General features: G+C 34.2%; 1 protein-coding gene across 1 annotated transcript; it reads right to left on the bottom strand.

Annotated features, from left to right (window-relative positions):
• Nucleotides 1-288: 288 nt before the first annotated feature.
• On the bottom strand, nt 289-16,922 carry LOC134718475 (cholinesterase-like). Its single transcript, XM_063581027.1, has 4 exons — nt 16,798-16,922; nt 5,877-7,200; nt 4,143-4,404; nt 289-488 (listed from the first exon to the last, which is right to left on the bottom strand). The coding sequence occupies exons 2-4, from the start codon at nt 7,102-7,104 to the stop codon at nt 335-337; spliced, it is 1,644 nt and encodes a 547-aa protein (XP_063437097.1). The 5' UTR covers nt 7,105-7,200; nt 16,798-16,922; the 3' UTR covers nt 289-334.
• Nucleotides 16,923-18,247: the final 1,325 nt, after the last annotated feature.

Below are 18,247 nucleotides of genomic sequence, written 5' to 3'. Positions count from 1 at the left end.
TCTTGAAAGTTTTATATTCAGGAAATTCATAAAAAAGACCACGTAATTGATATTCATGTCAACACCGAGGTGCTGACTACTGTAAAATTATTATGTTGAGTTATGTATGCCCTCAACCAATATGGATACAAATGTGCATTTATATTCAATATATACTGAGTAAATCTGTAATCTTTGATATCTGTTTTGTTTTTCTTCATTAAATGATATACCATGTGCGATGATCACTATGCATAATCATTGTCTTTATAAAAGCACTCGCAATATACAACATTTCAATAAAAAGAATTTGATACATAATAAACTGTGATTTTATTATTTTGATATCTCTTGATTAATCCAGCACTTGTTCAAGGAAATCACACTGTTGTTCCAATAGCTTCTCGCCATCTTGTGGACAATCACTGTCAATCACCAGGTACTTCCGGTCCCTCTTACGGTACGGATTCCAATCATCTCCACAGCTATCGTCTCTAAAATTAGGATTTCTAAAACAAAATCAAAATTTGTGATTAAATCTGGTAATACGTCCAATGACACTATCAAAATATTACTAGTACTCTCCATTTCCTGTTCTATTGTTACATTTTGACTTATTGCAAATTCACATGGTACATGGTTTTTGATTGCATTCGGGCAACAAACAACATTTTCCCCGATGGTATCACAAGCCCAGTAGTCAGCACTTTTTGTGCTGACATGAATTGTCATAGTTATGGTTATATTTATAAATTTACTGTTTACAAATTTTTAAATTTTTTTAAATACTAAGGATTTCCTACCTCAGGCATAGATTACCTTAGCTGTTTTTGGCAAAACTTTTAGGAATTTTGGTCCTCAATGCTCTTCAACTTCGTACTTTATTTGGACTTTCTAACTGTTTTGCGTATATACTAAATTTAGTCCTGATATCTATGATGAGTTTATTTACAGAGGAGTTGGAAAACTTGTGTCTAATCCATTTGTCATTTTTGAACAATATGTTAAAGCTAACATTTGACAAGTTACTAAATAGGAACTAAATGCTTATAACTTGATACGTATGACGCGCGTTTCGTCTGGATAAGCCCCGCATGTGAAGCTCCGATCAAATTAGTTAGAAAGCCAAACAAGTTTCAAGTTAATGAGCATTGAGGACCCAAAATCCAAAAACAGTTGTTTAAAAGTACGGCCAAGGTAATATATGCATGAAAAAAGAAAACCCTTAGTATTGTAAACACTTCATACTTTTGCAACTAGAATATTTATAGAAATTATCATATATATATATATATATATATATATATGTGATTGGTATTCCTGTAAACACCGAAGAGCTGACTACTGGGCCGGTGATACGCTAGGAGAATAGGTGATGTTAGAATAGACAAATCGACGAGTGAACGACAACGGCATCACATATCCGTGGTATTCCGTGACACAACAGTCGAAATATACAAATCTTCTATAACATTTATCAAATGAGGCTAGTTAATCTTGTCTTTCGAAGAGTTGACTTCAACTTTTTATTTACGAGCTTTTGGTTCAATAGCTTCTTTGAGGGGGAGGACAGGGGGTACCCTTCTCCCATCCCTCTTCTCCTATCTCCTACCCCCGTTCTCATTTCTCCCATTAGAATAAAACATCTCCTTTTGAGAGATTTTTTCTTGAAATATTAGATCATTTTTAAAAGGAGAGATATTTTATTTTTTCTCCTTTTTCCAACTTTTTCTCCTTTCTACCAGCCTTCCTCTCCTTTCTCCTACCCCCTTTCTCCCTGTCTCATTTACCCCTGTCCTCCCCCTCTTCTTTGTAAGCAGTGTTTCTCTATCAAGTGAACGGGGAGAGGACACATATTACTTATGCAGGAACCGCTGAAATCTGTTTTTTTTCTCCATAAGAATTGAAGTTGTACAATTTAAAAGCTGAAATTATCTCTGTTTAACGACTGGAAGGTAAACTGTCAACCGACCAACCGACCCTTCTTGTAATATCATGAGAATAGAGATCAGAGCAGCAGTACTGCATGCGTCTGTGTGTGTGTGGTTTTTTTTTATTATTTCAAGTGTGATGGTATATTTGAGTTCATCATAACCACGAGTTTTATTATTTAGTCAGACGAGAACATTTCCAATGCAGAAAGTGAACATGAATAATAATGCACATTCTTCCATAAACCTTCATATGAATACAGTATCAAAAAGAGGTTATCAGTTGGCTTCAAAGTATTGCCGATTGGTTGATGTAAAAGGCGTCCTCTAAAGGTTACTAATGAGCTGTTCATGATTAAAAACCAAGGATTTATTATTTTGACTATTTCATTAATTGTGACTGTTTATTTAACGCATCATGTAAATGTAGCGGAATTGATGAGACTGTTATTAAATTGAGAGGGTTAGCGCTATAGAACCAGGTTTAATCAACCATTTTCTACATTTGAAAATGCCTGTACCAAGTCAGGAATATGACAGTTCTTGTCCATTCGTTTTTTATGCGTTTTGATTTTGCCATGTGATTATGGACTTTCCAAATTGATTTTCCTCTGAGTTCAGTATTTTTGTGATTTTACTTTTTACTAAGGCTTTTCTACCTCAGGCATAGATATCCTTAGCTGTATTTGGCAAAACTTTTAGGAATTTTTAGTTCTCAATGCTCTTAAACTTCGTACTTTATTTGACCTTTTTAACTTTTTTGGATTCGAGGGTCACTGATGAGTCTTTTGTAGACGAAACATGAGTCTGACGTATCAAGTCCTGGTATCTATGATGAGTTTATTTGATAGTTTTGTTCAGATTTTTAAGTTTTTGTTTTGGTTTCAAATGTAAACACTGACATGCCTTTGTTTCCTAGAAATAATTAAAAAAAAAAGAATTATGTAAATTCACTATGTTTTACTTCGTATAAAAGAAGATATGGTAAATAAAGGCAACAGTAGTATACCGCTGTTCAAAACTCATAAATCCATGGACAAAAAACAAAATCGGGGTAACAAACTACAACCGAGGGAAACGCATTAAATATAAGAGAACAACGACACAACACCGAAACGCAACAGCACACAGAAACGGACCAAGCAACAGACAAAACACCACGAGAATAACAAATATAACATCAAAACCAAATATATGAATTTGGGATAGACAAGTACCGTGACACGTCTTATCTCAAAAATAAGAGAAAACACAAACGACTCAATGTTAAAATGCAACACACACACAGAAACGAACAATATTATAACAATGGCCATCTTCCTGACTTGGTACAGGACACTTTTAAAGGGGAATAAAAGTGGTGGGTTGAACCTGGTTTTATGGCATGCCAAACCTCGCACTTTAATGGCACAGTTAAATATAACATTGAAATGAAAACAATATATTACAAGACTACAATACAAATAAAAAGGAGAACATATAAGACAAAGAAAAGCATGATTAATAGATAACAAAAAGCATCAGGTTTAAAATTCAATACGCCAAAAACGCGTCTAGTCCACACGAGACTCACCAGTGACGCCCAGATATAAAAGATTGAAAGTGAAAAAAATACAAAATTGTACAGCACTGAAGATCAAAAGTTGAAAAGGTTTTGCCAAATAAGGCATTGTTTGTATGCCCAGGATAAGAACATTCATATTATATAGAACAATACACGCTATTGCAAACAGTAAATTTTAACAAATGAATATGAAAGAGATATACATAACGAAACTGAAGTATTAACTAATTACAGAAAACTAATTACAGAAAACTAAACCCGAATACATAACGCCCAGATATACAAGATCGAAAGTGAAAAAAGTACAAAGTTGTACAGCACTGAAGATCAAAAGTTGAAAAGTTTTGCCAAATAAGGCATTGTTTTTATGCCCGGGATAAGAACACTATTATATAGAACGATTCATGCTATTGCAAACAGTAAGTTTTAACAAATGAATGTGAAAGATATATTCATAATGAAACTGAAGTATTAACTTATTACAGAAAACTAAACCCGAATACATGATGCCAAGTTCAATACAGCATAGACACACCAGAATCAGTCCAGGTGTCAACGCAATTAAAAAAATGACGTCACATACGATGGCGAAAAGGCAAAATTGCCAATGAGGCAACTCTCAACAAAAGAACAAATGACACAGAAATTACATGACTGATGATATTTACCCTGTTTTAGCAAATGTTGCCCAGTATTTCATCATTCTCTCACTAACACTTTTATCAACGTCAGTAAAATGTACGTTGTCAACCAAAGGATAGCCAAATACATAACTGGTCTCTGAGCCATGTATAACACCGAACCAAGATGGCGTCGGACTTCTTGCTGATCTATGTTCAAATGAGTACATATAGACTGGGTTTCTAGGTTTTACAGTTGATAACGTCTGCGCAATCTCTACAACTGGACACCGGAATATGATATCTGAACCTGCAAGTAAATAAAATAATGTAAAGCCTGCACAACTTCCTACTTTAATGGTTTAACACTATTAATTTTGGGGGCACTTATAGCTTGCTGTACTACCAAGGCTCCGCGTTGAAGACCATACTTTGACTTATAATGGTTTACTTTTATCAACTGTGACTTGAATGGATGGTTGTCTCAGTGTCACTCATACCATATCCTCTTATATCTATATACCTTATGTTCTGAAGATGTCGTTTGTTGATGTGATTCATCAGTGTTTCTCGTTTCTTAATTATTATATAGATAAGACTATTGGTTTTTCCCGTTTGAATGATTTTTGCACTAGTCATTTAAGGGCCCTTCATAACTCATAGACCGTACTTTTTGATCTATAATGGTAACGTTTTTTTCTTTTTTAATTTGTGACTCAGATATAGAGTTGCCTCATTTGGCACTCATACTACACCTGATACCTAATACTAGTAACGTTTTTTTTTTTAATTAGTGACTCGGATATAGAGTTGCCTCTTTTGGCACTCATACTACACTTTCTGAAATCTAATAACGTGTTCAAAGCAATACATTGCTTGATAATGGACAATACTGTGTATTCAAACATTCATGATTGCGATGCTTTTATCATCGAGATAAAATGCGACAGGGTTATAATCGCAATAGTTTTAACTCGTACTTTGAAATTTTATATATGATTTTCTTCTCAAAATCACACAAAATAAAATACCGTGTTTTAGTCTTAAATGAGAAAATCGCAATAATAAATGAACGGAATGGTTTCTGAATTTTATAATACAGAAGACAAAGGCAACTGTAGTATACCACTGTTCAAATATTATTAATCGATTGAGAGAAAACAAGTCAGGGTTACAAACTAAAACCGAGGGAAGCACATCAAGCAAACAAGGAAAGAACAGAAACACTAATGTGCAATACAAACAAAGGTCAATGCGACATACAAAGAAACGATTCTAAGTATTTGATAACAACTGCCATATATATTCCTGAGTTAAACCCTCATTGTTATATTACAGTTCGTTTGTGTGTGTGTTTATACATTCTAATGTTGTGTTACTGTTGTGTAGTAGTTCTCCTCTTTATATTTGATGTGTTTCCCTCAGTTTTAGTTTGTAGCCCGGATTTGTTTGTAATCTCAATCGATTTATTAATTTCGAAGAGCGGTATACTACTGTTGCCTTTATTTGTAATGTTGAATTAAAGGTGACAAAATAAATAGTTACATTACTATAATATAACAATGACGGTTTTCCTGTACAATTTGGAAATTAGTATGGCGTTCATTATCACTGAACTAGTATATATTTGTTTAGGGGCCAGCTGAAGGACGCCTCCGGGTGCGGGAATTTCTCGCTACATTGAAGACCTGTTGGTGACCTTCTGCTGTTGTGTTTTTTTATTTTGGTCGGGTTGTTGTCTCTTTGACACATTCCCCATTTCCATTCTCAATTTTACATTACCTATGTCGTCACCAACATCGATGTACAAGGGAGGTTCATTTGGAAGATACGGTTCTAGGTATTCCCGCGCAATTATGTCCATAGTTTGATTACTTGATGCCGAGACAAGGGGAAGTAACCGATAAAATTCTTCTCTGTTGACTATTCCAGGGAGAATATTTATAGGTATTTTCAATACACCAACGTAATATGCTAAAAAGAACGTGACCTCGTCCTCAACGACACCTAGAAGAGTTGAGATCCGGCGGGGAAAAGGACGATTCATCAATTCTTTAGGTGACTGCGTTATAAATCCATTTTTATCAATAGTTGGATAATGTACCCTGAAAAACAACGGCGCTTTAGGATTAGACGGTAACTGTAAGGCTGATAACGCTGACGCTGGTAATAAACGTAAACATTCAATTGTTTCGTCAACCGTGTCCTTCTTGCATCCGAGATGATTGGCAAATTCATGCGCCGTGACGAGTGCTTCTGTGGGTGAATGGTAGCCGTAATCAGAGTTCGCCGCTCCACTCATTATGATAGCCTTTTGGAAATAAGGTCGTGTAAAACTAGAAAGGGTATGGTAATTTACACTTGCGGCCCCTGCACTTTGTCCAAATAAGGTTATTTTCCGCCTACTTCCTCCAAACCTTTTGATGTTGTCATAAATCCACTTTATTGCTAGATATTGGTCAAGTAGACCCATATTCCCGGGCGCCTCGTTATCATTTAAATATAAGAATCCCAATGGCCCGGTCCGGTAGTTCAGAGTAAATACAATGGTGTCTGTATAGGCAGCGAGAAACTTGCCATTATAATCTCGAACATCGCCTGCGATTAATCCTCCTCCATAAATCCATATCATAGCAGCTTTCCTTTTACATCCTCCCTTCGGAACCCATACATTCAGATACAAACAGTCCTCACTTTGCTCATCAGCTGGAACGTTAGTAGCAAATATAGCCGGCTGAGAACAGGCTTTAGAGAAACTTGTGCTTTCTCTGGTACCCTGCCAACGCCTAACTGGTATCGGTTCTCTAAATCTTAGAGAACCAACTGGAGGTTGAGCGAATGGGATTCCTAAAAATGTTGTAACTTCTCTATCAAGGACAGTTTGATTAAATCCCTGAATAAATCCAGTTTTAGTCCTAATTCTAGTTTTCAATGAGAAGCATTGAGTTGTTAGGCACGTTGACAGAATCAGACACACGCTGATAATTCTTTCCATGCTAATCGAAATCATGTTCAGACGATGTCAATTGGCGGGATACTGTCACTGGTATGTTGGCTCGATTTAAAACAAGTGGAAAATGTTTGAATGTAGATCACTATTTCCTTCCTGAAAAATAGATAATCAAAATTTGATGAGTTTACATAAATTGTTGTATCGCGTTGTATACATTTATATAGACATTAGATTGATACTTAGTGTTCATACATTACAGAAATATGTTGCATGGAAATTTTAAAATAATTATTAGTATCAATAAATAATTGCCAACATGTGTGTTTATAAATGAATGGTTGAGTTTAATACCTAATGCATTACATAGTACTAAAAATTGAAAATGAATTTTGTCAAATAATGTCCCTACACACATGTACAGATAGACTTGCTACATGTCCCTTCCTAATAATGTTTTTTCTTTTTTTTCAATTTTGCCCCTTTAATAATTTTACTGCTATAACTAGGAGATTACAATTATACTGACATCTGCAGGAGGACCTTTGTCCAAGGGCAATCAGTAGGCTGCCACTTATCAGTAAACATATAAATTAGTAAGAGAGAAATTATGGCAAGGGAATTGTAGCAAGTCAAATGTACAGATAACATATACTAGTACTTTGTCTTAGCTCATTGCTGATAATAAAACACAAATTGAGTAAAATGTTATTTATTCAGAAATGTATTTAAAATGCAACTGACATCTTAACAATGAAAGTAACATGTAATGAATAAACTTTACCAGCTCAAGAAAAAAGTTTGAAAGATTTTTTTCTAAATCCGCTAAAAGACTGAGAGAGGCCGGTTCCAGCTTTGGCGGAAAGCAATCCCAGGCGGTGAACCAGCATGAGGGTTTCACAGAATCCTTAACGAATTACAAAAGTGTACCTTAACATTTCTGATAAAATTGAGAATGAACATAAAAATAGTTTTCGATTTTTAAGAATGTTGCTATTAATAGCAATATTGGTATCTCATTTAAGATATCTCCCCTTCAACCTCGAACCTACTACCAGCAGGTGCTATGAAATAGACCCGCTTGGGACCGTCACAATCCCTCGCCGATGTTCGGGCGTACACATAAAAATGACCTAGCGACGCTACTGACGGGGTGTAGGGTACATTTGAAAATGCCTGTACCAAGTCAGGAATATGACAGTTCTTGTCCATTCGATTTTGATGTGTTTTGTTTTTTGATTTTGCCATGTGATTATGGACTTTCCGAATTGATTTTCCTCTAGGTTCAGTATTTTTGTGATTTTACTTTGTGCTACCTTTGGTTGATTTCTATAGGTAGACAAATATATGACGTTTTTAATCTAAAGACAGAGAAGCGAATGGGTCGAATTTGGGGCTCAAAGTTGTGAGAGTTGCATCATATATGGTGTGACGTCAACGTGGCACATTTACACTCAAATGAGTGCAAATAATCGACATAATAAGATAAAATCGTTAGTGGATTAAGTATCTAATTATACAGACATCATGAAAAATCTACAGAATTCGATATTTCATAAGGAACAACCATGGGATTATAAAGGAATACGTGCATGAATTTCCCCGCTGTAACGGGTAGCAACGACCGGGGATATGGGTTAGCAACACTCAGGGGCTATGGGTTTTGTAACGACGTGCGTTAACCAATCAAAATCCTAGAAATATACTAAGCCGGGGATAAAAATAAATGTTACGGGACTTTCTGAATTTTATTGGAGTTAGGTTGTTTGTCTTTTTCTCTCACTAATTCTATTTTTTTGCTATTTTACTTTTTATAATTATATGTAATACACGTGTCGTCTCCATTACCAGATCCCACAATAAACACGTGACTCGTTACATTTCCTGTCCTTGACAATATTATAGTATTACGGGATGTATCTGTAAGAAAATATATCAAACTTCCTTCCGACAATATTATTGTTTGTTAAGATTAATAAAATTAATGTTTATGTACCCTTCTGTGGCCATTTTTGTACGAATATTCAAAAATCATTTGTATCAAAACCACAAATATAATGAACAATAGAGACAGGCAATTTTGAACATATACTAGGGGGAAACTTGATGCAAAGCGCTATTATTTACTGTTGCATTGCATTTGATAGAAAAAAGAGGAATTTCTGGCAAATAAACCAAGATTTTTATAGAAAATCCACAGCCTTTAATAAAGATATTTTTGTTTTAAAATTTAAAATGTAGATTACTCACTTGCTTTTCTATGATGTGCTAGTGTTGCTTTTTTTACAAAAAGTTCCATCCAACCTGCAAATTCCAAAATACCTCGCGCAGAGTAACTAAAGTCGAGCGCAACCTAAAAAGGTGTACTTGATTTTGTCCATATTTTTATTTGTTCTAACCAATAACTACATTAATAAACTTGTTTTAAGGAAATCAATGCTAGCACTGCATGCATTAATCCTATATATATCGATCATCAAATTGCCAAATATGATAGAACAAGGATAAAGGCTGTGGATTTTCTATAAAATGTCCATATGTTTAGCATTGAAGCAACACAAGGGTACATAATCCTTAACAGAGCAGTCATATTTAAAAAAAATTGAGACTTAAATGCCCCTATGTCGCTCACCTGATATTTCCATTCATAATTGATGCATGACAAAATGCAATCATTTAAATTTTGCTTTAGTTACATAGATATATTAGTCAAAACTGCATTCCCCTCCCCCTTTGTTCTATTTTTAGCCATGTAACTATGCCATGTGGTTGACAGGCAGGGTCGTCGGACACCTTTTTTTTTAAACTAGATACCCTAGCTAATGCTGATTGTGGCCAAATTTGGTTAAATTCTCAATTGTTTCAGAAGAAGACTAAACAAACATTTACGAAAACTTTTACTTCAGAGAGCAATAACTCCTTAGGGGGACATATTTGTAGGTCTTACTTTGACGAACATTATTTCTGTTTCCAGTTTGTCTCTTTATTATGTTGAATTGAAATTGAATATTTAATAACATTCAAGATAATAACCAAAAACTGCAAATTTCCTTATAATTACTAATCGAGGGGCAGCAACCCAACAAAAATGGTTTGTCTAATTCATCTGAAAATGTTAGGACAGACAGATCTTAACTTGTTAAACATATTTATTAAATAAAACGACAATAAAGACAACAAGTAAACTACACCCATTAAATATCCCATGGAAAGAGTTTATTCTGGTCGACATGTTTCGCCAACAAGTGTGAAGTCTTCAATATTACATAAAAATTACCGCACGATCATGACGATTACCACTTCAGTTGTTGGTTCACCTTGTTAAAACTCATTTTTAGTAAATGTCAAATTTGATCTAAATGCTTTAATTTGATAGATATAAGCCAAAATCTGCATTTATTTTGCTTTATTTTAGCCTTTTCGTCAATGTTGGTTGGCAGTTGGGGTCATCGGACACATCTTTTAAACTAAATACCCTGATAATGATTATGACCAAGTTTGGTTAAAGTTGTCTTAGTAATTTCAGAGAAGATTTTTGCAAGATTATAAGACCGTAAAGGACAATATAAAAAGAAGATGTGGTATGATTGCCAATGAGCCTATTCTCAACAGGAGACCAACATGACACAGAAAATAACAACTATAGGTCACCGTTCGACCTTCAACGATGCGCAAAGACCATACCGCATAGTCAGCTAGAAAAGGCCTAGATATGACAATGTCAAACAATTCAAAAGAGAAAACTAACGGTCTTATCTATACAAAAAAATATGAACGAACAACAAATATGTACTAGTAACACATAAACAAACGACAACGATTGAGTTACAGGCTCCTGACTTGGGACGCCAAGCAAATAGACATAATGTGGCGGGGTTAAACATGTTAGTGGGATCCAAATCATTCCCCTAACCTGGTACAGTGGTATAACAGTACAACATAAGAACGAACTAATTAAGGGGTCAATTTTAACAAGTGGACCATTTTGGTCATGTGACTTATTAGATCATATTTTGCTGAACATTATTGCTGTTTATAGTTTATCTATACACGGCTGGTAATCTACACACGCAGAACATTTGGTTCTGCAATGAAAACCGTGAGAGGATCTTCCGGTTGTGCTTGAGTGGAGTAATTCTCACCGCTTCAAACGGTATATACATTTCTAAATCGTAATTTTCTTATTCAACTGATCAAAATATTGAAAATCGGAGAATGCTATGCTGTGGTGAATACTTTAACAAAGAGATACATGTATAGTTTAATGTTGTACGTGGAGCTAAACTCCTACAAAATTAGTTGCCGCACGAGAAATTGCATTAAAAAGTGACATTTGTATTCTGAAATGGTTATATAAACAGACTTACAGGATCAAATTACTTTTTTTTTCGGACAATGAGTATGAATGACGTTTTTGCCGGCGCGTACGCTGTCCGGTGTTGATAGACGTCTTAATAAATCTTAAAAGTACATTTTTTCATTATTTTATGCGTGAGGGGATCGGTTTTGATTGAGGACATCGTAAATGCGTGAGGGGACGTGAAATTATATATTTATATCAAAGCTATGAGTTGTTAAAAGTTACATAAATTTGGTAAGATTGTTCATGAAAAAACACATTTGAGCGCATAAATAAAATATGAGATAGAATTTTGAAACAAATTTTGGGAAGATAATTGTCATTATATGTGTTACTAATGAATTGCAAATCTGTCTTCAAATGCAAATTTGGGAAAATAATCTGCCTAGTTATTTGCCCAAATCTGAAAATTTTGACAGATTTGCAATTTGATGGTTTGATTGCTAGTTCATATAAGAAAATTCGTGAATTATTGGGCGTATAACATTTGCGCCATTTTTTTAAATTTCATCTTTCAATTGCACCGAACTTTTCTTTATATAAATAAACAGTCTAACCAATAAATTGTAAATCTATCTCAATATTTGCAGATTTGGGCAAATAACTTAACCGATTATTTGCCCAAATCTGCCCCATAATTTAAAGAATTTGTGGTTTATTGTAAAAATCAAAATGTTTACACAGCTACTTTGCATAGGTACTATGTCTGTAATAAACATTTGTAGTACTGGAAATCTACTTTTAATATTCAGTACTATTTTTTTACTCTAAAATTATTGTAATATTTAGGTACATGTATTTTAAAGTACTTTATTTGTACATGCAATTTAGGTACTACAGATTTTTGGTTACTATCGTTACACTTCCAATATTTAGAAAGTGTTTCTATTTGAAATCTCTGAAAGTTATGATTTTCAAACATGTAATATTATAATATTCCTGTACCAATATATTTAGTACAAATCAAGTACGGTTAAATACAAGTACCTAAGGGACGACATCAAAAGTTCAATGAAGGATAAAAAACTTAATTCACATAGTTTTTTTCACTGAACGCCACCCCCCTCGTAATTTAATTTGGGAAACATTGATTTACTAATAGGGATATATGTAAAAATCGATTTTATATATACAAAACTTGTAGAATTTTAACCCTTCCTTCCACCCCTAAACTATTTGATTTAAGTTTGTTTTATCCTACATCGATCTTTCGATTTCGTCCCTAAATATAACAATAGTTTTAAAGTAAAGAAATAGTACTAAATATTAAAAGTGAATTTCCAGTACTACATTTTTTAGTACAGAAATAGTACCTATGCATAAGTAGCTGTGTTAACAAACATCAAGATTTGTATTTTCACAATCATTTTTTTGAAATAAACAATAATGGGGAGAAAACTATTTTTGTAAAAAGTATATATTGGGTTGATAGGGATTAATTTTTTCTTAAATAAAAAAAAACCAAAAAGGCTTATACATTTTCTTTTTTCTCTCCTCGTAAAAGATATTATAAAACCTATCTTCCCACAATTTATTTCTCTCATATTCCCACAATTTATTTCTCTCATATTTTATTTATGCACTCAAATGTGTTTTTTAACAACTCATAGCTTGGATATAAAGATATGATTTCACGTCCCCTCACGCATTCACGATGTCCTCAATCAAAACCGATCCCCTCACGCATAAAATAATGAAAACATGTACTTTTTAGATTTAATAAGACGTCTATCAACACCGGACAGCGTACACGCCACCCAAATCGACATTCATACGAATTGACCGAAAACAAACGAAATTTGAACTTGGAGGTCTGTTAAAATAACCATTTCAGAATACAAATGTCACTTTTTAATGCAATTTCTCGTGCGGCAACTAATTTTGTAGAAGTTTAGCTCCACGTACAACAATAAACTATACATGTATCTCTTCGTTAAAGTATTTACCACAGCATAGCATTCTCCGATTTTCAATATTTTGATCTGTTGAATAAGAAAATTACGATTTAGAAATGTATATACCGTTTGAAGCGGCGAGAATTACTCCACTCAAGCACAACCGGAAGATCCTCTCACGGTTTTCATTGCAGAACCAAATGTTCTGCGTGTGTAGATTACCAGCCGTGCTATATCTATAGTTCAAGATAATAACAAAAAAACTGCAATTTTTTTTTTAAATTACAAATTCAGGAGCAGCAACCCAATAACGGGTTTCCTGGTGCGTCTGAAGATTTCAGGGCAGATAAATCTGGACCTGATAAATAATTCTACCCCATGTCAGATTTGCTCTAAATGCTTTCGTTTCCGAGATTGAAGCCAAAATCTGCATTTCACCCTTTATTCTATTTTCAGACATGGCGGCCAACTTAATTGGCAGGAGGGGTCATCAGACACTTTTTTTAAAACTAAATAACCCAATGATGATTGTGGCCAAGTTTAGTTAAATTTGGCCCAGTACTCACACGGGAGAATATACATTCAAAAATGAGTCTACTCCTTGACGGTAAGATAGATGGTTACACGCCATTATTCCGACAGCCCATTAGTCCGACAACCCATTGGTCCGACAACCCATTGGTCCGACAACCCAATAGTCCGACAACCCATTGCTTCGACAGCCCAATACTCCGACAACCCATAAGTCCGACACTTAACAAGCCAAGTATTAGGGTATCAGGGTAAAACAAAGCTTATATATTTTAAGAAATAACTCCGTATATATAACATAAGACTGAGGTAGTTCAAATACTTTCTGTACACTCCATATGAAATCTCGGTATAAAGAATAGAACAGAAATTATTATTTCACTTTCCAAATTAAAGGGTAAATAAACAGCATATAAATCAAGAACAACCAGTGATGGTGCGTGTTACTGATGATGATCCCGCACACATACTTCGTTTTTGAGTTGTGAATCTGAAAAAGCCTCACACCGTATAGCTGACTTATATAAACCTTGAAAATCATTGTATTGTAGTTCCTGCGAAAAATGTGACGAAAATTTTTAACTAGGCTGTCATGTGAAAAGTGTTCGGTAAACAGGATTTTGTTGAGTAATGAATCTGAAAACGTATCACATGATATAGCCGACTTCAATAAACCTTTCAGAAATCCTTTTAATGTCGTTCATGAAAAAGATGCAACGAAAATATCCATGGGACGGTACGACAAAATGACGGACTGGCTGACTGACGAGTGGACGGTTGAATGGACGGACAGACAGAGGTATATTCTCACTTTTGCGAAGCGGCGGTATAATGATTGGGTCAACATTTAGACTTTACAATACTAATATCATACTAATAATAATATGATTTCATTATCTTTATAACACCGTAAGTCTCAGTCATAGTCGGAGCCAAAATAAAATTGAAAAAAACCAACTAGCACATTGATATCAGATAACAGTCAGTATCAAACCATGTACTACATAATTCAAAAGAACTAACAATATAATCATCATTTGTTTCCCCTGTAATAGTAAAGTTTTCTTGGGTTTACATCGAAAATTTATCATATTTATCAAACTTTTCAAAGTTCTGTCATGTGCTAGACTGAATATGCTGAAAGAGCTTCTCCCTCAAATTTTGATAATGTGAGCATTCGATTGAAAAATGGCTGTAAAATACGATATTTTGAATATCTGGCATTTTCAATTTTTAATGTAATGGATGAGCACCGATTCTTAATTAACATAATTATGAACTTCCTTTCTTAAAACCAATGATATCTAAATATTTTTCACCTTGAAAACAATCTTTTAATAAAAAATAAGTGTCAAGTTTGCCCCAAAACACATAATGTAGTAAGCTTTTACAATTAGACAATTTGAGAAAGACACAAGCAGGACAAGAATGTCACACGTTGTCTTAGATTTCTTAGATTTCTTACTAGTTGTTATTGGCTTTTATACTGCACTCGTTCTATTTGAACAGTCAAAATACGTTGACCGCATATTTCTATATGACCTTTGTCACAAAGAGTCACCGACCCGATATCACTTTTCCTAATGAATATTTTTAAAAGAAAAAGCAGTTGCCGAAATGTTCATGTCCGTCATATGTTTTTCGTTTTGTTGTACATCATCAGTCCTGCACTTCCTTCAACCATTATAAAAGAGGCATATTTTTCTAGATTTTGAAATAAGCTCGGGATATAAAATTGGTATCACTACAAATAAATTGAGTGTCATCTCTCGATCGCTATTGGAAGTGCTGTGTGCTGTCTCCGTATTTCCTGGATTCATATTCCCGAACATGAAACCGTATTCATAATTGGAATTGCTTATCTTTTCTGAGCACATATTTCGTCCTAGTTGCCATCTTATTTCAAGGATCTGGGTATGTATTTGTCTCTTTGATTTGACTGACGCTGCATTAGTCCCTTATTTCTGCGACAAAATAATTTAAACAAAACTCAGATGAGTGATACAAGGGGTAAAAAGTGTTGCGACCAAAGAGGGCGGGAAGTGTTATCCAACTCCGATATATTTCTTTATGTAGTTAATCATGTTAATATAGTGATGAAACCTCACTCCCCTAATACGCGAAAGGGGGTAGCCGACGATGTAGTGAAAGAAGGTAGATCAAAACACACACAAAAACAAAGCAAACTAGAACAGCACAGACTGAGAGTAGACACACAAACGATGAAATGTAAAGAAAAAGATAATACCCAGACACGTCAAACAAAAGAGAGTCCAGGGTATTAAAGGACTGAGCAGATGCAATAAGCATGTCTATCAACTCCAATGTACTGAGACTTATATCATACATGGAAAGAATAATTGGAATCAAAACGGACAACCACACATATTACAGAGAACGGAGTTAGTCTTCTTTAGAGAAAATTTACCCATACACATAAGAAAAATGCATTGTCGGAATAATGGGCTGTCGGAGTAATGGGTTGTCGGAATAGTGGGCTGTCGGAGTAATGGGCTGTCGGAATAGTGGGCTGTCGGAGTAATGGGATGTCGGAATAATGGTTGTCGGACTAATGGGATGTCACCAGATAGATAGATGAGAAGACGGATGACAGACGACGACAGATTATATATATATAGATATAATATGTTGTATGATATGTAAAACTAAATCCCATAAGGCATAAAGTTAGTTCTGGTATTTGGGAAGATTTGTGTCAATAAATGGGACATGCCATTGACATTGTCTGATCATTCAAACGCTGCCGCTTCAAAACTGAGCATAAAACTGCATTGACAAACCCCAGAAACAAATAATTGGACTCCAAATAAAATTTATAATCAAGTTAAATTAAGATATCACACCATTAATTGATCGCCACGCGATGAGTAGTCTCTAGGTCTGTTTGATATGCAAATATGACAAGTAAATGATAAGACCCTCAAAAATATAAATGAATGTTCTTACCTGAGCCAATTCAATATATGTTCCTGTGTCCGTAACTGCAGCAGACTAAACGTCTGTTGACAACTAATCTAGATGTGCTTTCCTAATCACTTCAAAGTTACCTGTATTAAAAAAAAATGTGCTTCTTGTCATGTGCATGATTTACCTGGCGCGTAAATTAATGAGTTGAGTATTAATCAGGATGCAGTTTATACATGTGTAACAGCGACCCTATGTTTTGGAACAGTATTATGTCCCTTTAAAATGGACTGTTGTAAAATTAACATTTAATTACTATTGTAAATATGAATTATTGATAAAAATTGTTGTTTAACATGTTTATATATTTAGTTACAATATTGTGCTATAATTCATTAAATTTATTCTCAGATTTTGTTGAATTTGCAACTTATTATTTAGTTATAGAGTTTTTATATTTGAATAGTATTTGTTCAATAACTGATGATTTAAAAAATTGTAATGGCGTACCGACCGTGCAAGGGTTGTATAGCCAGTTAAGGTCGTTTAAAACTTCCATTTGTTGTGTACTGGGCTTGTTTTTACAGGCCACAATGGTTGATTTAACGACCGCTTAGTATAGCTTATATTTAAGAGCTTACTGGTCTTGCAGACCTCACTGTCTAAATTGTCTACACGTAAGGTCTAGCACAGACTTTGCTGACTAACTGGTCTTGCACAGACCTATCTCAGTCTACACGAAAGGTATAATGCATTTCACTGCATCTATAGCTATAAACAATGTCGCTATTGTGTCTAGCATTATAATGCATCTTGAAAAAGGCTAAAATGATAGATTAAGCTATGTCACTTTTATGTAAATTTTAACTTGCTGTTCATATTCAGGTTTCATGTTTTTATCTTTACAAATTGTTGATATTTGTTGAATTATGTAATTTTCTAATTAATAAACTATGAAAACTTGCTAGTGTTAAGTTTTGCAAAGCCAAATATGAAGGATCAGAGACTCAGAATTCCTATACCTACTCTTTACACGGTATGGTGTAAAATATGTTAAAGTTGACACAGAAATACACAACGAAAAAAAAACCTGGTTACATTTTGGTGGCAGCGGTAGGATCCTGAGGTGAAACATCTGAGCTTCTCATTAGGCGGCAATGCTATAGATACATGCAGTCAGTTAAATGTGTTACGTAAACTTGTCAAATTTAAATGTTGTAAAATAAATGTCATTATGCTTATTTGATGATAAATTTTAATTTTATCATTTAAGATATTGCCATGTATATGTATGTAATAATGATGAGTAATCATTTCAGTTAACTTCACAGACTAATTTAGATTGGCACAGAGATAAAGTATGTATTGATATGCAATTAATTGCATATATGGACAATTTCAAATGGTTTAAAGAAAGCTAAACTTAGATTATTTAGATAGAATGGTATATTTTGATCATATTTGTTTTATTTAACACATTCAGTAATTATAC

This window comes from Mytilus trossulus, chromosome 5 (genome assembly GCF_036588685.1).
Source record: "Mytilus trossulus isolate FHL-02 chromosome 5, PNRI_Mtr1.1.1.hap1, whole genome shotgun sequence".
NCBI lineage: Eukaryota > Metazoa > Mollusca > Bivalvia > Mytilida > Mytilidae > Mytilus > Mytilus trossulus.
Note: the sequence above shows the minus strand (reverse complement) of the source record. Positions and strands in the feature narration are given on the sequence as shown.